Here is a 25,690-nt window from a genome sequence, read left to right on the forward strand (position 1 = left end):
CGCTGAAACTAGAGAAAGCCCGCGCGCAGCAACGAAGACCCAGCGCAGCCAAAAATCAAAACAATCAAAAAAAAAAATTCACCAGGCCACTGCTCTCCACCCAGTGGGTTCACCATAAACACTAGTCCTTATGATGATTTACCAGCTGTGTGACCTCAGACAAGTGACTTAACCCCTCTGTGCCTTGATTCCCCATCTATCAAATGGAACCAATAATATTCCCAACCAGAGAATGAAATGAGATGATGAAGGGAAGACGCTGGACCAGAGCTGGGCACATAGTTAGCTCTGAATACTATTATTTGTGCTGTTTATCTAACAGTCACTACGTAGCACTTTCAGGCACCACCCTAAGTGCTTTACAAATATCCAACCTGTTTAATATCATGTTTGCTATTGTTCTGTTAAGAAACCAGGACTGGGGCGATCAGGTCAGCGAGCGGGGGGCGGGGGGGGGGGACAGCAGCAGGCACAAGTTTCAGTCTCAAAGGCTCAAGGACCAACACACTGCACCCTTGAAAGCCAGGGGACCCACCTATGGGGTAGGTCTAGGGACAACCTACTTTGAAAAGAGTAGTGATGGTGGCTGGACTGATCGGGGCAGCTCCCAACTCACTGTGCCCATGCCTGCTGGTCAGGAACATAGAGTCAGGGGTCACCAGGAGGGCTAGGTAGGACCACTCCAGCACCACGAGTCAGCTGCTTGCTGGGAGTCTTTCCAACATCACTGTGCCTCACCTCCCACCCCTATTAACGCTCATCTCTTCCTCCTCTCACCTCCTACCCTGAACAGTTAGAGAGTACAAAGGGACCAGGGGCTTTTAAGCGGAGTGCCAAAGAGCCCGCCTATTTCAGGGGAACCTCTCAGGGGCTTCCTGACTTCCGTCTCTTTCTTCCGCCAAAGCAGACCCCCTTTAATCAAGCTTGGAGAGTTTTCTTGCAAGATTTTGGATAAAGAAAAGGTTTTACTGCCTATAAGAAAGTATAGATGCTGCTTTCCTAGAACCCACTTACCTCCACCCCCAGCTCCCTCCAACCCCCTATTCCTCTCTCCCCTCCAGGAGATAAGAGGTGGACACACACACACACACACAGACACGAATCCTTCACTCCACTGTGACTACCTGAGGGCCCGCGGCTCAGAGAACTCCTCATAACTGTGCATGGAGTCACTGTAGGATTCCCGGGAACCCAGGGGTGGTGGTCGGACAGAATATTGGTGGACCGAGGCATTGGGCTGGGACGTAGTGTAATAGGGTGGCGGGATGCTGTTGCTTGTCTCACTGCGGTAGTCACTGTCACGATCATCTACTGCACTGTCAGGGTCATCATCTGGAAGAGAGAGGAGGGGAGGGAGAGAGAGAGCACGCAATGGAGGCCAACACAGCCTCTCAGATTTAGGGGGTCTTCACTGATTGCTAACCCAAGGAGAGGAATCTACCAGAATGAATGAAGGATCTTGGGTCATTTTAACAGAGGTATAGGCTTTCGAATAAGGGAAGTGACTACTGGGCATATACCCTGAGAAAACCATATAATTCAAAAAGAGACATGTACCACAGTCGTCACTGAAGCTCTATTTACAATAGCCAGGACATGGAAGCAACCTAAATGTCCATTGACAGATGAATGGATAAAGAAGATGTGGCACATATATACAGTGGAATATTACTCAGCCATAAAAAGAAACGAAATTATTTGTAGTGAGGTGGATGGACCTAGAGTCTGTCATACAGAGTGAAGTAAGTCAGAAAGAGAAAAACAAATACCGTATGCTAACGCATATACATGGAATCTAAAAAAAAAAAAAAGGTACTGATGAACCTAGTGACAGGGCAGGAATAAAGACGTAGACATAGAGAATGGACTTGAGGACATGGGGTGGGAGGAGGAAGCTGGGGTGAAGTGAGAGTAGCATCAACATATATACACTACCAAATGTAAAATAGTTAGCTAGTGGGAAGCAGCCACATAGCACAGGGAGATCAGCTCGGTGCTTTGTGACCACCTAGAGAGGTGGGATAGGGAGGGTGGGAGGGAGACGCAAGAAGGAGGAGATATGGGGATATACGTATATGTATAGCTGATTCACTTTGTTATAAAGCAGAAACTAACACAGTATTGTGAAGTAATTATACTCCAATAAAGATCTATTAAAAAAAAAAGAAGAAGGGAAGTGAAAACCCTGCCTTGCTGTATGTGGGTCAAACTGGACCTAGAGTCCGGGGTCCATGGTAGGTCGTACAACGTGAGGAGGACAGGGACAAATTGGAAGGTGTCTTTTGGCTCAAATGCGAAAATGGACTTTGACTAAAGTCCAGGGTCTCTGAAAACAATATTGGTTTTTCCATCAGGCTTCCCATAACAGGAGTCACACAGATACTCATGGGGAAGTTGGAGGATCAAGAGGACAAGGTTGAATATAAATGCCCTTTAACCCTCAGAGATTCCTTAATATCCGAGGACGGGGACCCCAGCCCTGAACTCTCATGCGCAGGAACAAAGAAGGGTCTCTACCAAGGTGCTGTCTTCCTCAAAAAGATCAGATTCTTCGGTTGGCAAGACTACCACATGCCCAGAATCTATCGCTCTAATGGAACAGGGAGGGGTTGCCAAACTCCAAGTGTTTCATAAGAATTAAAGGATGCTTCAGTTCGATTTGCTTTCCTTAGTAAATGGGAAACAGATTTTCTTTCTTAGTAAAAAGAAAACAGTCTCAAAGGATGTTGTATTGTGGTGGGAACAGGAAAGACTGAATTTATTTAGAAAACAACAGTTGAGCTGAAGAGAAGTGAGCGCCCCTTAAATTAACCAGCCGATTGGGAAGCCCACGGTATGCGCGGCCATGGTATCAATTTACTGGTGATTTTAAACACCAAGGGGGGGTTGTACTTTTTATGCCTTTAAGTATTTTTGCTCGTTTCCCAATATTTTTGCTTTATTTTAACTTTCTAATTCTTTTCCCACTAATAGAGTCTATTTCTATATATTAAAAAAATAGGTCAAAAAAATTTAATGTGGTAAACTGTTAAAAATTAATTTCATACTTCATGTAGAGCTAGCTATTTGATTCATTCCCTATTTTACCTTCAGAAAAACCTCAAATTCATTTTTAGCCAGCAAAGCCGGCCTTACCAAAGTAGCTCTGGTTTCCTAGTTTCTCATTTGACTTCAGCCATTGTGACCTGCAAGCTTTTTATCCTGTCCCTGCCATATGGCCACCTTCCGATGCGCTGCGCGCTGACAGTGCTGGCATCAAGGGCAGAAGCAGTTGTGAATTTCCGCAACTTAGATCTGTGGGCGTCAGGGTGAAACCGTGAAGCCATAAAGGGCCTAAAGTGGGGGGATCTGAAACTGGGGACGATTTGTCAATGTCACCAAATTGCCCCTCTGACCAAGTTGTTTTCTACCCAATTACTGGGGTTTATAGCCTACCGTATCGTCCTTGACCGGACTGAGATGTTTCCAACCAAATCACATGAGGCTCTGTGCATGTTCACCAAATTAATTTTCTCTGACAAATTATGTTTTTGAGGGGCAGATTGCTTTCTCTTGGATTCTTTCTGCTTTTACGCAGACTCTGCTTTTTGCCAAATAGTTTTTGACCAAATCGCCTGCTTCTGGATAAGGCATTTTCAGCCACTTTTGTTTTGACAAAATGGCCTGCTTTGGGCCTAATTGTCTTTGCTCTTCTTCACCCAATTCTCAGATTTTGCTAAACTGGTTTTAATCCAAAATGTCTTTTTTTTTTTTTTTTTTTACTGTATTGTTTATTTGTGGCAAACTGTTTTTGTTTTTGTTTTTTTTTTGCGGTACACGGGCCTCTCACTGCTGTGGCCTCTCCCGTTGCGGAGCAACAGGCTCCGGACGCGCAGACTCAGCGGCCATGGCTCACGGGCCCAGCCGCTCCGCGGCATGTGGGATCTTCCCAGACCGGGGCGCGAACCCGCGTCCCCTGCATCGGCAGGCGGACTCCCAACCACTGCGCCACCAGGGAAGCCCGCAAACTGGTTTTGATCAAGCCTAGCTGTCTGCCAAATGATTATTTTGGCTAACTTTGCTTCCGATTGACTTGTTTTTGACAAATTCTTTTGGATCAAACTACAGTTGACCCTTGAACAATGCAAGGGTTAGGGACGCCAACCCTCCGTGCAGTCGAAAACCCATATGTGATTTTATAATTGGCCCTCCGTATCCACAATTCTGTATCCATGGGTTCAACCAACCAGGGATCATGTAGTCCCGTAGTAGTATTTATTGAAGAAATCCACATGTAAGTGGACCCGCACAGTTCAAACCCATGTTGTTCAAGGGTCAACTGTATTTGTAAACAGTTTTCCTGCTCCTGGAGGGAGGGTGGGGTGCAACTTGTCCATCAGGATATGGGGGTGGGGTGGAAGGCCCCCCAGTTGATGGAGTAGAGATTAGGAGATAGATTCACGCTTAGACTAAAGGACTGGATTTCTCTGAAAACGGCATGGGGAAAAGGGAGCTATTCCTTAAGGAGAAAAATGGTCATCCAATTTTGGGGGGAGGTAGCTTGTCTCTTTCCCCTGGGGGCAAATTGGAGGAAGAAGTGTGTGTGTGTTGGGGGGGCTTTGGGAGCTGAGGTCTCCAGAGTGATATCTGTCTGGGGGGTCTCTGCTCAGCTGCTCTGTCTGAGACCCTCTTCCCTCCCTGCCCACCAGCCTCTGAGTGACATTGGGGCTGGAGGAGGGCTCCAGGTAGAGGAGGAAGATGGGGAGATAAAAAGAGGAAGGAATCACAGGAGAGGAGATAAGGTTATACAAGGGGAGCAAGGGGGTGGGGGGCTCACAGTGCCCAGCTGGAGACAGGCAGGTTTCCTGTCTATATGCCCACTCCTCCCAGCTGAATCCTCCCACCCAGAGTCACGTTACCCACTCCCCACCAGACAGAGCAGGACCCTCAAACAGATGTTAGTGATCAGGGGGCAGGAGGGCACAAGAGGGGTCTTGCCAGTCCTCTGGCCCCAATGTGCCAGCCACAGGCTCCCCATTTCCCTGAGCAATGGGGCGGGGGCCTCAGGGTCGCCGAGGTGTCCACCTCCCCATGGCCTCCCAGAACATCAAGTTGAGTACTTACTCTGCTGCTCACCCCAGCCAAAATAATTCCAGTTGCCTACAAAGAGAAGGGGCAGAGATAATAAAAGGGAGAAGGCAGAGGGGGAGGCATGGGGAGGGGGGCTCCCCCATCCTCCCCATCTCCTTCTTCCAGCCCAGGACCCCATCCCCTTCTGCCCTGTGTATCTTCCCCGAGGATCACTTTAACCACTGACTTGTTATACCTTCACTCACCACCCCGGGAGGAAGGCAGGATACCACCATTTTTTGACAAGATCACAGGCTTAGCCAGGAAGTAACAAAGAGGGCATTTGGACCCAGGGTTTTCCAACTCTGAAGTTTGGGGTCAGCACTCCTCATTCCTTCCCTCCCCCATCCCCCAGATAATGAAAGAAACACTGAACTGGAAATCCTAACTTTGAAACACCCCCGTTGGGTGGGTTTTTATTTTTAATCATTCTTATCCTTTTATAGGTGAAGAGGGCTCAGAAAGGTAGAGTGAAAAGCCTAAAGTCACACAGCCTGAGCATCAGGACCAGGGAGAGAACTACATCTTCATCGCCTCATCCCCAGCATCTGGCATCTCAGAAAAACCACTTTGACCAGAATTCTGACTCCTCTGACACTCGGCTGCCTCCTTCGTGAAATGGGGGTGGTAAGACAGTCCCAAGAGAACTCGGAGGTAAACGCTGGGTGGTAGGTCTCCATTCTCAAATTGAACCCACCTCTTGCTTCAGGTCACCTGCCCAGGTGCTGTTTGTCATCTGCTCCTGCCCCCGCCGTGCCTGTCTCTGCCCCTACCACAATCCTTCAATGACCCCATTCACCAGAGAGGGGGTTTGTAATTTCTTCAGGGCAGTGATGACCCCTCCCCAGGCAGGGAAGATAAGGGACTTTCTCCATATCACACCCCAAGTTAGGAATGAGGTCTCCCAACTGCAATCCCTCAGCCCCTCCCTCCACCAGGCTCCATCATCACATATCCTGGACATATGGGGGTGGGGGGAGGTGGACGACGGATACAGGGGAGACTGTGAGAGGGGGGGAAAGGAGGATGCGGAAGCAGATGGAAAAGGAGAAAGAGGTTGAAGTGTGGGGTAGGGACCAAGTGTCATGGGTGGGGGTTTTGTCCTGAGTCTGTATGATTTTCACTTCCTCCTCACTTCAGACAACTTGGAGGGCACTTTTAGGAGAAAGTCATCTAGACCCGTGGAGACCCGGTCTGGGGGCATCTCAGTGTCCACGGGAGGATAGACACTCTTGAAAATTTCTGCCTTGATGGAGGGACAATATACAGAGAAACATGGTGATCTTCATCATAATTAATAGATGTAGCACACTGGAAAGAGAAGCAAACTTGTAGTCCCTCCGACCTGGGTTCAAACCCTGGCTCTGCCTCCTGCCAGGTGTGTGACCTTGGCAAGTCCCTTCTCCCCTTGGGCCTCGGCTTCTTTATCTAAATAAATGGGTGCCTATTATACATGTGTTGGCAGGACTGTCTGTCTGCACCATCTGAGTGTGGGCTGCTTGGGGGTCTGTGTTGGCCTCATGGAAGTTTGATGAATGAGTTATAAGTCCTCATCCGGGATCTAATGAATGGAATTGAAGATTCTGCAAAGTGTTTTTCAAGCCTCCAGATGTTCTGGGTCCTTCCAGAAACCAGAATGCGGGGGCTGTCAGGTGCCCCTGTTTCAAAGAGAGGGGCTGTAAGGATCAGAGAGGGATCGGGACATGCCTGTGGCCACACAGTAAGGTAGGACTCAAAGCCAAGTCCCAGATTCCTTTTTCTTTCCACTACACTGTGAGGGGATACTATATGTTCTTAGGACTCATATCTCTGGAGACGAGTGACCCCTTCATTACACAGGACAGTCATGGGGTAGAGGATGGATGAGGGCTTCAGTTGAAGCCCGGGAAGGAATTGAGAAGTACTTACAACACTGGCTGCTGGGGACAGGAAGAGGCTTGTCTTGTTCATCCTGGAATGAATACTGAGGGGGAGGGAAGGAGAGAGGGTGTGTCTCAGGGGGATGCCAGAAGCCAGGGGATCAAGATGGTCCTCTGTTCTGTTCTATCCTGACTTCCCCCGCCTCCTAAATCCTCTCCCTCTGGAGGAGAAGTATACAGACGTCCACAGAGAAAGAAAGAGGGAGAGAGAGACACAAACACAGACCATGAGAAACAGGTACAAAAAGAAAAAGAGACACAGATGAGGGAAAGAAACAGAGGAAAGAGAGAGGAAACACTGACGCAGGGAGCTGAAGAAAGGTGATGAGAACTCAGGTTGGACAAACATTGCTAACATGTGAGTGTTGCCCCTTTGCCCTCCACCTCCCACTAAAGGGTGTTCTAGCCTTGCCTGCTATTTCTTCCCTGCCCTCACCTTTTGAAGATTGTCTTCAGGGCCACACTGGGTCTTTGAACTGTGAAAATATAGAGTGTAGGAGAAGGGGGATGGCATGGAAGAACAGAGGTACAGAGGCTAGGGCTGGGAGTGGGGGAGGAGAACTTTTAAGAAAGCCTGAAAGTGTGACTCAAGGAGTTGAGGGGTGAGGGGCAGAAAGGGGGTGTAAGAACTGTTACAGGGCCTCTATATCTCCTCGATGGTATTTGGTAAATACACAACTTGACTCGATTGAAATTGTCGTGTCATTGGTGGACCGTATGTTCCTTGATGCCATCATTGGTTCGAGACTGGACCACATGGGTCAGTGATTTAGTCAGGTTACAAAGAGTTAGAGACACAGACACAGGGAAAGACAAGTGGAAAGAGAAACAGAGACAGAGAATGGAGGACAGGGGAGACACGGAGAGAGAGGGCGAGAGAGAGAGAGAGAGAGAGAGAGAGAGAGGAAGAAAAGAGCCCCCATGCCAACGCTCACCTCATCCTGGTCCCGCATGGCATTCAGCTGCTCCAGCTTCTTGGCCCAGTAACGTGCCTCCTCCTCAGGGATGTCTGGAAGCAGAGACCTGGCTGTGAGCCTGGAAGCCCCTCCCTGCCCCTCAGCCTCCAGCCAGTGCATGCTGCAGGCCTATGGGGCTGGTCTCCAGTGGGCGGGGGAGAGGAAGGGAGGAGGGGGTGGCACCCCTGACAACCCCCCGCCACACACACACCCAGAACTGCCTTGGGAATGGGTGGTGGATGGGAGAGGAGCTGCATCCTAGCATTACCAGGACGGGGACATCATGGGTTCTTGGAAGGATGATGTGGGAGAACTGAGCTGCTTCCAGGAAAGGTAAAGAGGCCTCTCTGTGTCTCTGCCTTTGTTGATCTCTACATGTCTCTCTCTCTCTCTCTCTCTCTCTCTCTCTCTCTCTCTCTCTCCATTTCTCTGTCTCTGTCTTTCTGCCTTTGTCTGTGTCTTCTCCACATCCAGCTCACCTCTGCAGCTTAAGACCTCACCAAGGACCAGCTAAGACAGCTCAGACCTGAGCCCCGTCGGTTGAAAAGCACTTGCAGCCCACTGGTGGCCTGCAGGAGCTGGACTGTACTCTGCGTGCGGCAGGCGTACATCTCTGCTGACTTGCTGTAGCCCAGGAGACTCTCCTCTTGGGAGGGGGAACCTCATCCTCAGAATAAAGTGTTGTCTGGACCCAGCTAGACCTGACCCTTCTCCTGGGGCTGGGTGAGGGTCCCACCCCTCCCAAGCCCCCGCCACACTCACCTAAGGGCAGTTCAAAGCGAGTGTCAAGGAGGATGCGGTGGAAGGTGGGGTCCTTAGTGCCGCAGATCTCACTGTCCGCCATGATGACCTGAGAGTCCAGGGTCAGCCACTCTCCGGGGCCCTCCTGGGGTGTGGGTTGGGTAACAGGGGTTAGGGTTCTGGGTGAGGTGTGGCGGGTAACGTATCTGCTGCACACTGACCAACAGGCTCCCTATTCTCAAAGGAAATGTCTCCCTCACCCCATCTTACCCTTACCCCAAGAGCAAGGGCCATGTCCCCACTTTAGATGAGGAAACCAAGACTCAGAGAAGGAAGGTCTCAATCCAGGGCAACATGGTGGGTCCAGAGAGCCCAGAAGCAAGGACCCAGAGAGAGAGACCTGTAGGGTCAGGTAGGGGCGGTCCCAGCCTTGCACAGCACTCCTTATCCCTAACGAGGGGTTATGGGGCCCCGACTTCAGATAAAAGGCATGATCCTCCCACCATTCAGGGAGGATACCCGCTGAGTGAATGAACCAGTCCCCCTTGGTTCAGGGAAATGAGCCCTTGAGCAGGTGGGGTCCACTCTGAACCTCAGTTTCTTCATCTCTGAAATGAGAATGATGCTCTGCAGAATCTTCCTTCTGCAGCCCCAGGGAAAGGCTGGTAGTGATGGGGGAGTAGTCCAGGGTCCCTTGCATAGGTCATGGTCATCCCAGGTGACTAGGCCTTCCTCACACTTGGAGGGTCACTGAGGAAATTTTGGGTCACCCACAAGCCTTCCTTTTGGACTCGCCTGGACTATTGCGCCTCTTTCCTCCATCTCCATTTATTCATTAAAAAATAAGCCCTACCTGGTGCCTGCTCTAAGCTTGATCCACATTGGGCAATGCCTGAGAAGCCCACAGTCACAGGAGATAGAGCCTGACACAGACACCCGCAACACCATGAAGTCAGGGCCAGGCCAGAAGGAGGGAGGGGATGTGAGGAATCCAGGCGGAAATTAGGGAGGGCTTCCTGGAGGAGAGGGCATGGGAGCTGGGCTTAAGGGTGATGGAAAGGAGGACACTTGAAACCCAGGGAACAGCATATGTGAAAGTTCAGAAGCTATCCCTGGGCCCTGTGAGGAGTGTAGGTTGAGGTGTGGGGGAAATAAGGCTGGCAAAGTGGGTTAGTGCCATCTGGAAGGCCTCCCAAGGGTGATGGGCAGGGAGGGCAGGATTGGATCTTAGATGCCAAGTGGAGAGGGTGAAATTTAAGGCCAGGAGGTTAGAGAGGAGGCCAAGGTTATTTTCTTTGGGACTGGCGTAAACTCCCTGATGCCCATCTGGGCACAAAGTGCCAGTTGCTTGCAATATCCCTTCTCCTTTCTTCCATAGGGATGCATTTCTAGCTGGACCCAGGGCTATGCAGCTTAAGACTACATTTTCCAGACTCCCTTGCAGGTAGGTGGTGCCACATGACAGTTCTGGTTGATGAAAGCCAGCTTCCAGTTTGGGCCCTTAATTAGGAGTACAAACCCCTTCCCTTGTTATCTTTCCCTCCCCTGACTGGAATGCAGATGTAATGGTAATCCTTGAGCAGCTATCTTGGGCCATGAGGTGGAAGCCACATGAGGAGAAAGGCAGAGCGACAAGATGGAAGGAGTTTAAACCCTGTCGACTGGAGCTGCCACTGCAGCCCTGGATGTCTACATGAACATTGTCAGGGGATGGAGATAGATGTCCATCTTGTTTAGACCACTGGCTTCTGGGCCCCTCCCAGGCACTCCTATCCAACCCTCATCCCACCACTCACTTCGTTGGACTGGCGGATGGTCCGCAGAGGGATCCACACAGTGCCCACCATCGTGTCCCAGATGAGACCCTTGTTCCATACCTCCACCGTCAGCCCCAAATCCAGGCGGTTAATTTCGCTGTGGAGAGAGGTAATGAAGACTCAGAAAAGTCAGTTCACTCGCCTTTGGACACATGACCAACTAGAATTCAAACCCAGGCCTGGGTGAGTCCTAGTCAGGAAGATAACACAGTAGTTCTTGTTTTACAGAGGGGAAACTGAGACCAAAGGACTAAGTTACATGCTCAGGGTATCACAGCAGAACCAGGATTCCAAGCTGAGAAAGAAGGAATGGGGACAGGTGTCACATGTCTCCTGTAACCCCAAATCACCTGGCCCTTCCTCTAGCCCTCAGACCCTGAGAATGCTGTTTAAGTGAGGAAGAGGCTCAAATGCCCTCCATAGCTCCCTATTACCCCAAGATAAGGGCATTTGTGTTGCCTCCATCCTTCCCAGTGTCATCTCTAACCAATCATATGAGGACACCCTTCAGCATATCAATGATTACACCTCTAAGCACTTTCCCTGCAGACTCCATCCTGGAAATATGCAGATTTGGTAGTAAACCTTGGTGAATGTCCAATTCACTGAATCTACCAATTTACCAAAGGTTTATCTTAAGGAATGTTCTTGAATGTATCTGTTGACCGTGACCTGGTCATTCAGTAACTGGCTTTAGGGGGAGTTGGGGACCACTCTGTCCTGCCCCCTTCACATTTTCCTAGAATTGTAGAGCCAGTTCCTTTCTTCCTTCCCCAAGTGCTCCTCTGCTCCAGAATCCCAGTTCTGGATTTCCTCATGGCCTCCACTAGTGACAGTCCCCAGCCAGGCTCTGCTCAGGGGTTGAGGGCTGCCTGGGTCCAAATCCCAGCTCTGCTATGTACAGGCTGTATGACACTGAGCAGGTGGCTTTGTCCTCTGGTCCTCTGCTTCCTCTGGTCCTCTGCTTCCTCATCTGTAAAATGAGGATTATGTTAGCACCCTCCCTCCCAGGGTTATAAGCAAAATTGATTTAATCAAAGCCTTAGAAGAAGGCATGGCACATGTTGGCCATCATCAGAGTAGGTGGGATGTAATAGGAGTCCCTGAGTAGCTCCAGGTTGAGGGGAGGGTCCAGGTCATGAATTCATTCATCTATTAGACAAATATTTATCGAGCACCTATTGTGTGCCAGGCTCTGTGCTTGGCATGGCGATCACAGTGGGGACAGAGACCAATAGGGCCTTACCCACGTGGAGCTCAAAGTCCAGGGGAAGGGGCCAGAAAGGTGTCAAAAATCACACAAATAAATAGAATAACAATTGGTGACAAGGCCTGAAATTACTGTTCAGTTGCAGCTTGAGGGTGGTGGTCAGGGAAGACTTCCCTGAGGAGGTGACACAGCTGAGACCCAAAGGACAGAGGGAGTCAGCTGGGATGGGGAGAGAGGGGGAAAGAAGAACAAGAGCAAAGGTCCTGGAGCAGGAACAAGCTGGACATGTTGGAGGAACAGTGCAGAGGTGGGTGTATCTGGGGCAGGTTAGACAGGAGAGATGAAGCAAGATACTGGTGTGAGGTCCCAGGGGCCGGGCCTTGGGGGGCTGTAGGGACGGATATGGGTTTTGCTCTCAGGTTGATGAGCCACAAGCCCCAGGCAAGTTTGGAGAGTGACCGGATGTGATTTGCAATTTTAAAAATATCCTCCTTGTTGCCTAGAGAACAGATTGCAGGAGGTGGATGGCAGCAGGAGGCCAGGGTGGAGGCTGGCGGGCAGAGAGGACTTGGCTGGTGGCCTCAGAGATAAAGGGAAGCGATTGGATTCGGGAAGTGCTTTGGAGGCAAAGCTGATGGCTGGACGCAAGGCTGAAGGCAGAGCGAAGGGAGTCCCAGACGACACCCGGGTGTCCGGCTGTGCCCTGCAGGACCAGCAAAGTGCCTGGCTGTGCCAGGGGGCGTGGCCATTCAGGTCCAGTCGCTGCAGACTCACAACATGAAATCCTGCTCCCAGCTGGGCTGGCTGCCCCGTACGGCAATGGTCGTGCTCTTGACATTCTGCACCTTCAGGGTCACATATGTATTGAATTTCTCTGTGGCAGTGAGAGAAGAGGTCAGTGCAAGGGCTCAGGGACTCCCCCATACCCCTTCCCAAGCTCTCAATAACACCCCTATGATCCCTCAGGGGCTGTGAGTTCTTGGGCCCACCCCCGGTCCAACACCCTGAGGTGCTTCTGTGCCTCCACTCCCAGACCAGTCCCCAGAGCCCCACCCCCAGCCCCTCAGAGCACTAGGGAGGGGCCTTGGTGCAGGGAGATGTGGAGTTTTGGGATAACTAATCCTGATGCTTAGAAATGACTTCGTCTAATGTCCTTGGACATAGGAAACTTCCTTTGCCTCTCTGAACCTCACTTTTCTCACCTGCAGCCTAATGTAAGTGTCCCCACCCTATCTCTTAGGATCCTGGGAAGCACCATTGGCTCAGGGTGAGCCCCACTCCCACTGGAGTCTTCAGGGGATGGCTGGGAAGACTGCTGGGACCCTAGAGCAAGTCTGACACGCTCTGTGATGCTCAGCAGACAAAGAGCCCAAGTTCCCCGTCCCTGGCTCAGACACCCTCTCCCGTCTCTCCAAGAGACCGACAGACAGACAGATAACACAGGAGAGGACAGGAGTAGAGGCCACTTACCTTGGGCACCATCAAACTTGGCTTTTTTGACTGTGGAGAGAGACAGAGAGAGGGAAGGGAGACGGGGAGAGAGTTGGGGAGGAGAGAAAGAGACACAGAGAGACACATGAAAAGAGAGACATAATGAGAGAGGAGAGAGATACAGAAAGAAACAGAGAGAAGAGAGGCAAAAAGTAGAGAGCAAAAGAGGCCAATAAAGAGACCGAACAGATTTAAAAAACAAAACAAAACAAAATAACAACCACAAAAAAAACCAAGATAAAGACAGAGGCAAAATCAGAGACAGAGGCAAAGACAATGAGAGGAAGAGAAATAGGGAGAGGAGGGAGGCAGGGATGAGAGGGAGAGAGAGAGAAGCCATCAGACAGATAAGCATAGGCAGACCTGGGGTGGAAGGATGTTTGGACCTTGGGAGCAGTCCATGTCCCACCCTCCTCCCCATCAAGCTCCCCTATAGCTCCCTCCCTCCAGTTGTGACTTGACCAAAATTGAACAAGATTCAAAAGAAGAAGCTGGGCAGGTGGCAGGAGAGGCTTCTTACAGGAAGTCCTCCAGGATTGCTTCAGAAGGAGGAGGGGAGTTGGGAAGGAGGAGGTAGGGGAAAAAGGAGAAAACAACAGCCAATGATTCCCATCCCCTTGTTAGACCAGTGAGACTTCTCCACGAATTGTCCAGCTCAGCCTGTCCTCCTGAATGCTTCCAGGGTTTAGAGTCTCATATTCAAAGGGGACTGGGCGAGGTGGGAAAAAACAACCCAGAGAGCTGACTCCATAGTGCACATAGAGATATCCCAGTCCTGGCCAGTAGGTTGCTAGAGCTTGTCCAGCCCAACCTGCCCGTGAAAGGTGCAACCCAAATATACCTCAGGGTTCCACGTGGTCCAGTCTCTTCGTATTTCACATAACCCCCCAACCCCAAGTGATTCAAAGCAATTCCACTCTTTACTAGGTTTTCTCACAGGACATTAAACTTTCCCTTTCATTACCTCTCAAACTCTGCATCTGCCCCCAATGCATTTCTCTACCATTACTCTCTACTCCCACCTGAAACCTGCTCCCAAACTGAGACCTCTCGATTTCTATATTTCTTCTCCCTTTAACATTTTCAAATGAATATTTTTGTTTGAGTAGGCAATACACCCACATTTTACAAAATCCAGAGCAACGGAAAGATCATACAATGAAGATAAGGCTTTTTTTACTCCAGCTCTCACTCTCCCTCCTGGATGCGATCAACAGTACCAATTCCTTGTGGTACTAGAGGTGCATCGGCAATCATGTGCACATGTGCATTATTTTATTTCCTACAAAAATGGTAGCATTCTACACCCTCTGCAGAACCTTTCTTTTTCTCAGTATGTCTTAAAGAGGGTGTGCAAGTAAGTTGAAGGATAAATTCCTAGAATCAGAATTGTGTTTCTATTCTTTCTTCTTTTTTTTTGAGAGTCCAGTTCAGCCTTTTTCTGGGCAAGTGCCACAGCCTCCTATCTGGGATCCAGCCTCCCATATGGGGTTCATTTCTCTGTCCTCACCACTTGAATTTCTTCCTCAAAAAAGCACCTGAATGGAGCCAGTGAAGAGAGAATTCTCATCAAGGGTGGGGGAAGTAGAGTGCTTCTAAACACTTGTCAGTAAATACTATTTTTTCCTGTTGCAGACAGACTGTGGGGAGGATGAGGTTGGGGGTGGGGATTGATGCCCAGAAGCACTGAGTGAGCTCCCCAGAGTTGCAGAGCAGAAGAGAGAGTGAGTGCCTTCCTATGCCAACACCACCACCACCCCAAGACCCAGATTTTAAATGCAAATGGGTTGGGCACTATGCCCGCCATACCTGGGTTTGGGTTTGGGAGGTAGAATGCAGATAGAGCCCTTGACTGGTCATCGGGAAAGGTGAGCCCTTGTTCAGCATGGAGTCAGGTGGAGCTGGGTTCAGATTATGGTGCTGTGTGACCCTGGGCAAGTGAACCCCCGTCTCTGGGCTTCCATCTCTGTCTCTCTCTCTTTCCCCCACATCCGAAATCAGTCATCGAGTCCTGTCTTCCCCACCTTCCCACTCAAGGCACGTGACTGCACATGCAAAAGTCCCTCTCTTGCGGGAGAGGGTCCCTACCCCTGTCCCACATGCCCCCTCTCATAGTCTCAGCCCCACCCAGACCACAGAGAGCTCAGCCACCCAGCCCCTCATCTCTGGGACTGAGTGAGGCTCATGGGCACTTAGGACTGTGTCCAGCAGTAGCTCCAGGCCTCCCTCCTGGGGGACCTCCAGCTTGCAAACCTGATGACTCTGTGAAGGGGGAGGAGGGTGCAGGGGGAGGGCGGGGAGGGAGAATGATGGGAGAGACACAGAGGCTCAGAAAGGCACATACATGGAGGGACCAACATGAGGAGAGAAAGGAAAAGGAGGGAGGAAGAAGTGAGGGGAGATAAGACATGATAGTCAGAGACACAGAGAGACACACAGATTTTCACTAGGGAGGGCAGGCAGGGAAGATGTTGCAGAGAGGAGAGGCAGGATTGGGAGAGAAAAGCTGGGGGTGGGAACCAGAGGGGAGGTAGGTGCCAGGCCCTGGGAGATCTGAGGGACTCACTGAGGTATGACCGAACCTGGGCCCCACTCTGCAACTCCCTTTCTGTGTCCCTTTTTTATAGACCAGGGGCAGAGCTCAGAGGGGAAGCCAGTTGTCCAAGGTCTGTCGTCCATCCTCTCCTCTAGGGAGGAGGTCTCTCGCTGTCTCCTTCCTTCTGATTCTGTTTCTCTCCACCCCTGTCATCCCCTTGTCACGTCTTTCTGTCTCTCTTCTTCCCTTCCTCCCTCTGCCTCTGTCTTTCCTGTTCCCAGTCCCTTATCTCTCCCCCTTTCCTCCTCCCTAAGTCTCTCTGGGCCAGAGGGTAATGGGCTCAGTTGGGGCCCACAAGCAGTGGGAGATTGCCGGAGAGCTCTAGCTCTAAGAGTGAGCCCCCGGGCCCCTTCAGAGAGTTCAGGGTGAGGACATCAATATATGTTCATCACTGGGGACTCAGAGCGGGGAGGGGCAGACTCAGGGTGGGAGACGGGGCTCAGAGAAGAATGGGGAGTCAGGGAAGGAGCCTCAGAGTAGGAAGCTCATGGCGGGGAATAGGGTGTGCGATAAGGAGGAGGGTGTAGGGGACTAAGGGGAGGGGCCTCGGAGAACTTGGAGGAGGCTCATGACGGGGGAGGGGACTCAGGAAGGGTGGGTGGCCTGAGGGAAGGGGCTCAGGGGATAAGAGGGCTTGGAGGTAGGGGCTCGGGGTGGGGGGCGGATGGGGCTCAGAGAAAGAGCCGAGTCTCTCTCTGCCTCTCTCTTCCCCGTCAGCAAGAGGAACCCGAGTCATTGTCGCCTTCACCGCCGTCATCGTCATCACATCTCCGCCCCGCTGCCTTCCTCTTGCCTGCGGTATCGGGGTCACCAGGGCGGAAGCGCCGCCCCTCCTTCGCGAGCTCCTGGTCACAAGCACGAAGCTATTTATAACGTGGGCGCGGAGGGCGTGAGCGACGCGACCGCGGGGAGTGCTGAGTGGGGGAGGTGCCCACTGACGGGCGGGCAGGAGATACCGCGTCACGCCAGGTCAGCAGACTGCGCGGCCTCCCCGGTCCCCGCCCACCCCCCGCCCCCATCAGCGCTGACTGATTAACGTGGTCGCACAGGCAGTTGTGGCCCAGGGCAGAATGGGTGGAAGTGAGAGCAGGGGCTCATTGGCGCTGCCAGGCTCTGGGCTTCAGTTTCTGCATCTGGGAAATGGGGCAAGGCAAGCCTAGTTGGTCTCACTTTCTTCTCCCCTTTCTCTTCCCTTCTTCTTCCTTCCTCTTCCTCCCTCTCCCCTTTCTTCTTCATTATTATTAACATCAGCATTATTATACTGTTATTACTACTATGATTATCATTACCGTTACTAGTATCATTACTATTTTTATTATTTGATTGAGTTCGAAGTGTGCTCCTGGCCTGGACGACCCTGGATACTAATTGAGGTAGACTCCAGTCCTTGGGGCATCTGGTCCATAACCTGCCAGTCCTGGGAGTGGGAGTGGGGGAATAGAGAACTCCAGCCATCAGGGGAAGCGGCTGAAAGCCCACCCACAGGACATGCTTATCAGGTGTCAGAAGACACTACAAGTGGTGGAAGGAAAGAATAGAGAATTCAGAAATAGATTCTAGGATGTTTGGTATTTAATATGTGATGTCGATAGCAGACAAGGGCTTTGGGGTAAGGATATTGGTCTCTCTGGCTTTGCATCTGGGAGAGAATAAATGAGGACTCTCATCCTCCATGGACAGAAATAAGCCAGGGCCAGACTGAAGCCTTAGATGTAAAAAACACACCAAGAAACTTGACAGATATTCTGTCTGTGTTGTTTACCAGGTACCACTTAGAACTAGGCCTGGCACATAGTAGTTGCCCATTAAATAGTGTTCACTGAAGGAATGACGTCATTGCCCCCTCCAGCAGCCCTACGCGAAGACGGGGTCCCGCGGAGTGGGCGCTGTCCACTGTGCTGAACTCAGCGTCTCCTCCCTGAACTGTCCACGGTGCTGAACTTTTCATCCCTGCCCACGTACCTCCAAAGAGTTGGCACCTCTTTTGCGCCCTATGTATTACTGAGCCCTCCTCAGGCCTGAGAACGCAGTGAGCTCTCAGGAAATGTCCTACACTCACGAACCTCTTTGCAGAAAGCTTTTAGTCCCCACTAATAAAAACACCATCACAGATTTCTCCTGTCTTTGGCTCACACTTATTGACCCTTTCCACAAGCCAGGCATCATGCCAAGTTCTCTGCGTGCCTCATATGACTGGAGAGTTCCAGAAAACCTAGGCAGTGGGCACTATTAGTGTGCCCATTTTACAGATGGACAGACTGAGGAAGGAAGAAGATATGGGACTTTTCCGGACGTGGTGGATTTAGGGATTCAAACCCAGACCTCCTGGACTCAGGATGTCCTGGTTCACACCTCACAGAGGAAGCTCATTGTGTGTGGGAGGCAAGTGAGGTGCAAGATATGGAGGCTAAGATTGCAGCCCTGAAGGTGAATCAGAGCCAACACCGGAGGCATCCTATGAGGTTGCTGAGAGCAAAGATCAGATGCAGACCCCCCTGGCTGTGTGGTATCAGAAACAGTAAGAGACAGAGGGATTTGTGAAGTCTTCCTGGGAGAGGGGCAGGGGAAAAGCCATGATGAATGGGAGATCGTGATATGTCTGTTTGCTGAGTGGATGAAGAAAAAAGGGGATCTCAGGACAGATTCTCACCCCGTGGTAGGGTCTCCAGGTTCTGGGGGCTGAGGGGAGGTTCGACTTTCACTTTTCACTCCCAGTAGGCTGTGGAGTCAGGCAGCTACACCTCTGGCTCTGTGGCACCAGGCGAGTTGTTGAACCTCCCAGAGCCTCGGTTTTCCTCATCTCTAAAACGAGTTGCTCTGAGGATTAAAGAGGGCAATGGGCATAATAGTCCTCAACAGTGTGCCTATAGAATGCTGGATAGATGGGGCTTGTTGTAGATATTATTATTAGTTGTGCAGTAAACTCACTCTCAAACGCATTTGCTAATTTATATGCAATATTCAGTCATCAAATATTTATGGAACATTTTAAACATTGAGTGGCCTGGCAAAATGTCATGATGCACGTAGGAAAGTCTAGAACAAAATCCCTGCCACCACACTTTTGGGCTTGCTGTGCCCTCCACCTAGAGCATGGTCTCCCTTCTGCTCAGTTCCCCTTCATCTTCTGAGACTCAGGCAAATGGTGATGATGGGAACAGGGTAGGCTTCCCAGAGGAAAAGAGCCATAGAAACGCTCCTCTCCATCTCCCGCAGCCTTTCCCCATCTCTCCCACTCTGACCCCACCAGCATGATGCCAGGAGTAAGGCTTGGTCCCCAGAGCCAGGAACAGTGCCTGACATATAGTGGGTGCTCAATGCTTGCTGAGTAAATATATGAATGAATTCACAAAGGAACAAGGTGGTACTTGCTGTTAGCAGCCTCAGAACTCTGCCAAGACTTAGCAAGTGGATTAAGGTGGGGGGGGGCAATGGGGCTCCACATAGATAAAGAGATGAGAGGGGGCAGAGGCAAGGTCTGTACAGGGTGGTCTCCCATGTGTTAGTGCAGGACATGCACACAAGAACTTACATTTGTGTGTTCTTGAATGTGTATTTGCTCGTGTTACCAGTGCAGGCAAGTGAGTGTATATGGGTGTATGTGTGCATGTGTAGAGGGACATGTACTCATGTGCACCATCTGAGTGCAGGTGAGGGTCTGCACGTATGTGCTGGGGAGTGGGGTGTGACTGTATGTGGGACATGCTGTTTGTGTGAGTTTAGGTACGTGCAGGTTTTTGAGTGATATGTTAGGTAGAGACACATGTTGGGGTGTGTGATATGCAGTTGTATAGCCTGTGTATTTTTGTTTACTTGCATACATGTACACACTCATGTGTGCAACATTACTCACCTATTCAAAGTGATTGCTTTGAGTGTCCAGGCAAGTGTTATCATGTGTGTACATATATGGCCTTGGCATTTGATCGTGTGTATACATGTGTTTCTTGGGATTCAGGGCCCTAACAGGTATATATATATATATATATATATATATATATATATATATATATACACACACACACACATGCCTGAGGGGTAAGGCATGGGTAGATCTTTAGGCGACATGGCTATTGTGAACAGTAATCACACATATCCGTGTGTGTGCATGTGTGCAGACACACATGCCTGTAATGTGGGGACAATGTCTATGGCACAGGGTGACTGTGTCCAGTATATATGTATGTGTGTGTGTTCACATGGGCATGTGAACCTGTACATGTGTCCGTGAATGTGCAGTCAGAGGCAAGTGGTCTTCATAGAGACTTGGTGAATTCTGAGCATTTCTGTCCACACAAAGCAAGTCTGGGTTTGAACGTACCAGTCCAAGTGTATGCAGATGTGGGCAATCATGGGTGCGTCCCTGGCTCGGGAGCAGGTATTTCCTCAACTCTAAGGATAAACTCAGATCCAAGAAAAGCCCTCTCAGCCTAGTTGCCTTGCTCCCTCTTCTTTCCCCCTCAGCCCTCAAGGCCTCCCACTCTGGGCATCTCCCCCACACTTCTCAGCATTTCCCTCTCCCCACTTCTCCCCATCTCCCTGCACCCAGCCTCTCCCAGCATCCACTGCTCCCTTTACACCTCAGGGCTCTACCTCCCACCTCATCCCAAGTCTTGCTCTTCCCAGCGACACCCCTCTACTCAGCTGGTGACTCCTTCTCTAGAAGTTCCACAAAATCATCCCACACTCTTCTTCCCCTAGGCCTCCGATTTAGGAAGCCTCACCCCACTTACTGCCTCCGCTTCACACCACCCCTGCAGCCAAGACTCCAGTGTGCATCAGAGTTAAGGGTGAGATTCTAGAAAAACCCAGCTCCGAAGACGGGGGTGAGGAGCAGAGGAGAGCAAGCTTGGAGGAGTCAGCCAGCAGCCCACATGCCCCCTCCTCCAGTGCTATCCCCTCCCAAGTGTTAGGCAGCTCAGAGAATGGGGAGGGGCCAGGAGGGGGGTTGGACGTTCACTTCCCCCTACCCTTGGGCCTAGTCTGTGAGGGCTTCATGGGGGTCCACTCCACCTCCTGACTCCCCTAATTCCCTAGGCTAGGGGCTGAATGAGTTGACTTTTGATCTTACTGGCCATTCTCCCACCATCAGCCCCGACCGTTGGGAACGAGCTCAAGGAAAGGAGGCCCCTGTCCCTTTAAGAACACCCGCGTCCACGCCGGCCCAGCCCCGCGCGAGCAGCACACGGGAAGCCACCGCGGCGGGGAGCGGGCGGGCGGGGCTGGGTTTGTGAATGGAGAGGCACAGGAGGAGGGGGGAGGGGGAGGGGCAGTGGGGGAGGTTCCCGGCTCCTGGGCCTGCCCACCCGGGTCCAGGAGGAGGCTGGGGTTCATATCTCTCTCTCTCTCTCTCCCAATTTTTCTCTCTCTTTCACACACACACACACACACACACACACACACACACATACACACACACACACACACAAACAGCACACTCCCGGCTGCCTGAGGTCTCCCTAAGCCTGCCTTCTCAGGCTTGGCGGATACACCCCTTCTCCCACCCCAGGCCTTCTTGAAAGGAATAGAGGCGAAAGGGGTGGACCCCAACCCTTAAAACCCAAGGTTGAGACCTCTATAAACCTTGAGCCCTGTTTCACCACCACCCCTACCGCCAAGGTTTCCTGCTAAGAACTCAGAATTGCCCCAGTCGCCTTGGTCCAGGTGGGCTGGCTTCTCCCCCAACCCTGCCTCAGGGGTGAAGGGGGGGCAGTCATGCCCCTCCCGAGTCTCTTTCCCTCCACCCACCCCAACGCAGAAGGTGGGCCTGGGCGTGGGCCTCGATGCAGATGGCGTTCTGGCCCCAAAATAGCTCCACCCCACCTCTCTTTTCCTCCCTCCAGCGCAAAGTGGGTGAGGTGAGGATGGGTCGTGAGGGGTGCAGGGTGGTACTGCACTTCCAAAGGGTCGGCTCCCTGCGGAGAAGGCCGGATTTGCATGCGGAGGGGCCAGAGAGGGCGGGGAGGGGGAGGCCCTCGGGCGACTGCCCCAGCCTCCACTAGAGAAGGCAAAGAGTTAACCGGAAAAGTGCCCCCAGACCCCCCAATCACAGCCCTCTCATAATGCTGGAAGGGGTCTCCCCCACCCCAGTCCTCTCCGCTCCCAGGGTGAGGGATACCTAGAGCTCACGGTAGTCCTAATGACCAAGTCCCTCTACCCAGATCTTACACGCTCAGGGCTTGGAGACCGCTCCCCCTCCACTCCTCTCCGAATTCCGAGCCCTGCCTGCAGCCCAGCTCACAGCCCAAGACTCCTTCCAAGCACCCTGCAGGATTCATTTGAACTACCCAGCCCGGCTCCTTCCACACGAACCCGCTAATAACCTGTTCTACACAGACGACCCAATCTAGACCGTTTCCAAATGGAGCCTCAGACCCCTGCCCGCGTCCACACGGGCCTCCGCGTTCAGCCGTGTCCACACGACCCCAGTAGCGGCAACCAGGACCCCCTTAGAGCCCAGCTGCATCTACACTGATCACCCTCTCAGGCGCCCTGACGCGTCTACAAGGGCTACCCCCTCAAAACCCAGCCGCGTGTACTCGGGTCACCCCATCAGGAGCCCAGCCGCATCCACACGGACCCCGAGCCCAGTCCTGGTCCACATCGGTTCCCCGCCCTGCAGCCTCGCCTCTTACCTCCAACGCATAGTAGAGACATGTCTCCAGAGTCGCCGGCGGGCCGGCTCTGTCAGGTCGGCCTTAGCTGCCGCTGGGTTGGGGCATGGCGGGGGCTGCAGCCCGCGCTCAGCTCACGCCGGGGCCCGGCCTCCGCCGCCTGCCATCTTGGTTCAGCACCGGGGGCGCGGACAGCTCCTGACGTGGTGCTGATGCGGGGCTGGTGGGCGGAGCCTGATGGGGCGCGGGTGCTGCAAGCTCTGGGGTGAGGGTGGGGTTTAAAGGGCAGGAGCCGGGTGGGAGCTGAGGGCAGCCATCACGCAGGTTCCCTTCTGGTTCTGCGTGTTTTCGTCTCTCCTTTAGCTCTCAATCTTGAGTCGTTTGCTGTCTCTCTGCTCTCCCTGAGTATCTCTATTCCTCTGTCGCTATGTCTCGTTCTCTTTGCCTCTGTTTCTCTGTCTCTCTCTCTGGGTCTCTCTATTCCCCTGACTCTTTGTCTCCCTGTCTCTCTCGGTCATGTGTCTCCCTCGGAGCCTCTCTCCGTTCAATCTCTCTGTGTTTCTGCCACGTCTGTTTAGGTCTCTCTCTGTCCCTGTTTCTCTCAGCCTGTGGATCTTGGCACACACTCGGACTGGATTCCACCCTTCACTCCTTTGTGTAACTGGCAAACTCCTATTCATCCATCAATGCCCAGTTTGAATATACTCTTCTCCAGAAAGCCTTACCTAATTCCCCCAAACTGAGCCCTTACTCCACATTTCTGGACTCTCCCAGACCCCAACTCTTCCTCTGGTTGGACCCTGACCCCAACACAGCTCTGCTCACCACCCCTCCCCACACATCTAACCAGGCAGTTCCGTGTGAGCCGATGCCCTAACACACCTAATACACAAACCTGTTCATTGTTTATCTCCAGTACCTAGAACAGTCCCGAAGGCTGAGGCCCACAGAGTCCCCAGCCTCCAGCACACATGACGGAGCTTCATAAACACAAGATGTATATGGAGTTAGTCACAAGGGAGGCATGTGTTCAAAACCCAACTCTGCCTCTAATCACTGGCATGACCTTGGGCAAGTCATGTGACCACTCTGCCTCAGTTTCCCTACCTGTAAAACAGAGATAACAGGACCTATCTCGCAGAGTTGCAGGAGTTATTATATCAGTTAACACCTGAAAGCACTTGGAATAGTAATGTATAATGTCAACCATTGTTGAGATTCTCATTGCTTTTAAAATTTTTATTACATATTGATTAACCATAGGTAAGGAGTAAGAAGCAGCAATGACAGGCTTGAATAAAGAACAATACCATCATAATGGTAGACCCCATAGGCCACTGTCCCTCCCCAATCGATTGTCCCTTCCCTCTGAAGGAAGAGTTACGTCTAATTTTGTTTTTCATTCCCCTACTTTTCCTTAGAGTTTTACCACATATTTATCAGCAAACAGTACAGGGTTTAGTTTTGTGTGTTCTTGAGCTGTCCATAACTAAAATAAAACATTCACATTGTTATAACTTGGTTTTTTTGCACAACATGGTTTTACTGCTATTCATCTGAGTTTCTTGTGGTTAGCTGTAATGCATGCATTTTTCACTGCTGTATAGTGTTCCTTTGAATTAGTACATCTTTGATTATCTATTTTCCAGTTGGTGGACTTTTTTTAAATATAAATTTATTTTATTTATTTATTTTTGGCTGCCTTGGGTCTTCGTTGCCGCACGCGGGCTTTCTCTAGTTGCAGCGAGAGGGGGCTTCTCTTCGTTGCAGTGCACGGGCTTCTCATTGTGGTGGCTTCTCTTGTTGCGGAGCATGGGCTCTAGGTGCACGGGCTTCAGTAGTTGTGCCATGTGGGCTCAGTAGTTGTGGCACACGGGCTTAGTTGCTTCGTGGCATGTGGGATCTTCCCAGACCGGGGCATGAACCCGTGTCCCCTGCATCAGCAGGTGGACTCTCAACCACTGCGCCACCAGGGAAGCCCTATAGTCATTTTCATAATGTTGATTCTTCCAATCCAAGAACATGGTATATCTCTCCATCTGTTTGTATCATCATTAATTTCTTTCATCAGTGTCTTGTAGTTTTCTGCATATAGGTCTTTTGTCTCCCTAGGTAAGTTTATGCCTAGGTGTTTTATTCTTTTTGTTGCAATAGTAAATGGGAGTGTTTCCTTAATTTCTCTTAATTCTCTTAATTTCTTAATTTCTCTTTCAGATTTTTTCATTTTTTCATTAGTGTATAGGAATGCAAGAGATTTCTGTTCATTAATTTTGTATCCTGCAACTTTACCAAATTCATTGATTAGCTCTAGTAGTTTTCTGGTGGCATCTTTAGGATTCTCTGTATATAGTATCATGTCATCTGCAAACAGTGACAGTTTTACTTCTTCTTTTCCAATTTGTATTCCTTTTCCTTCTCTGATTGCCATGGCTAAGACTTCCAAAACTATGTTGAATAATAGTGGTGAGAGTGGACATCCTTGTCTTGTTCCTGATCTTAGAGGAAATGCTTTCAGTTTTTCATCATTGAGAATTATGTTTGCTGTGGGTTTGTCATATATGGCCTTTATTATGTTGAGGTAGGTTCCCTCTATGTCCACTTTCTGGAGAGTTTTTAATCATAAATTGTTGTTGAATTTTGTCAAAAGCTTTTTCTGCATCTATTGAGATGATCATATGGTTTTTATTCTTCAATTTGTTAATATGGTGTATCACATTGAATGATTTGTGTACATTGAAGAATCCTTGCATCCCTGGGATAAATCCCACTTGGTCATGGTGTATGATCCTTTTAATGTGTTGTTGGATTCTGTTTGCTAGTATTTTGTTGAGGATTTTTGCATCTATATATATCAGTGATATTAGTCTGTGATTTTCTTTTTTTGTAGTATCTTTGTCTGGTTTTGGTATCAGGGTGATGGTGGCCTCATAGAATGAGTTTGGAAGTGTTCCTTCCTCTGCAATATTTTGGAAGAGTTTGAGAAGAATGGGTGTTAGCTCTTCTCTAAATGTTTGATAGAATTCACCTGTGAAGCCATCTGCTCCTGGACTTTTGTTTGTTGGAAGATTTTTAATCCCAGTTTCAATTTCATTAGTTGTGATTGATCTGTTCATATTTTCTATTTCTTCCTGGTTCAGTCTTGGAAGGTTATACCTTTCTAAGAATTTGTACATTTCTTCCAGGTTGTCCATTTTATTGGCATAGAGTTGCTTGTAGTAGTCTCTTAGGATGCTTTGT

At 50.6% G+C, this 25,690-nt stretch overlaps 1 protein-coding gene across 1 annotated transcript in view; it reads right to left on the reverse strand.

The window, feature by feature from the left end:
- Positions 1–22,620, reverse strand: part of UNC13A (unc-13 homolog A) — a gene marked incomplete at both ends in the record, with an annotated part of 63,103 nt that extends 40,483 nt beyond the window's left edge. The window contains 10 exons of the mRNA XM_082650381.1: positions 1,125–1,332; positions 5,104–5,139; positions 7,018–7,072; positions 7,964–8,037; positions 8,747–8,870; positions 10,522–10,639; positions 12,527–12,626; positions 13,223–13,252; positions 21,588–21,754; positions 22,592–22,620. Of these exons, the coding sequence (XP_082506507.1) occupies positions 1,125–1,332; positions 5,104–5,139; positions 7,018–7,072; positions 7,964–8,037; positions 8,747–8,870; positions 10,522–10,639; positions 12,527–12,626; positions 13,223–13,252; positions 21,588–21,754; positions 22,592–22,620 (941 nt within the window). The remainder of the gene's footprint in view (positions 1–1,124; positions 1,333–5,103; positions 5,140–7,017; positions 7,073–7,963; positions 8,038–8,746; positions 8,871–10,521; positions 10,640–12,526; positions 12,627–13,222; positions 13,253–21,587; positions 21,755–22,591) is intronic.
- Positions 22,621–25,690: the final 3,070 nt, after the last annotated feature.

This window comes from Grampus griseus, assembly GCF_964374135.1.
Source record: "Grampus griseus genome assembly, chromosome: 3".
NCBI classification, from domain to species: domain Eukaryota; kingdom Metazoa; phylum Chordata; class Mammalia; order Artiodactyla; family Delphinidae; genus Grampus; species Grampus griseus.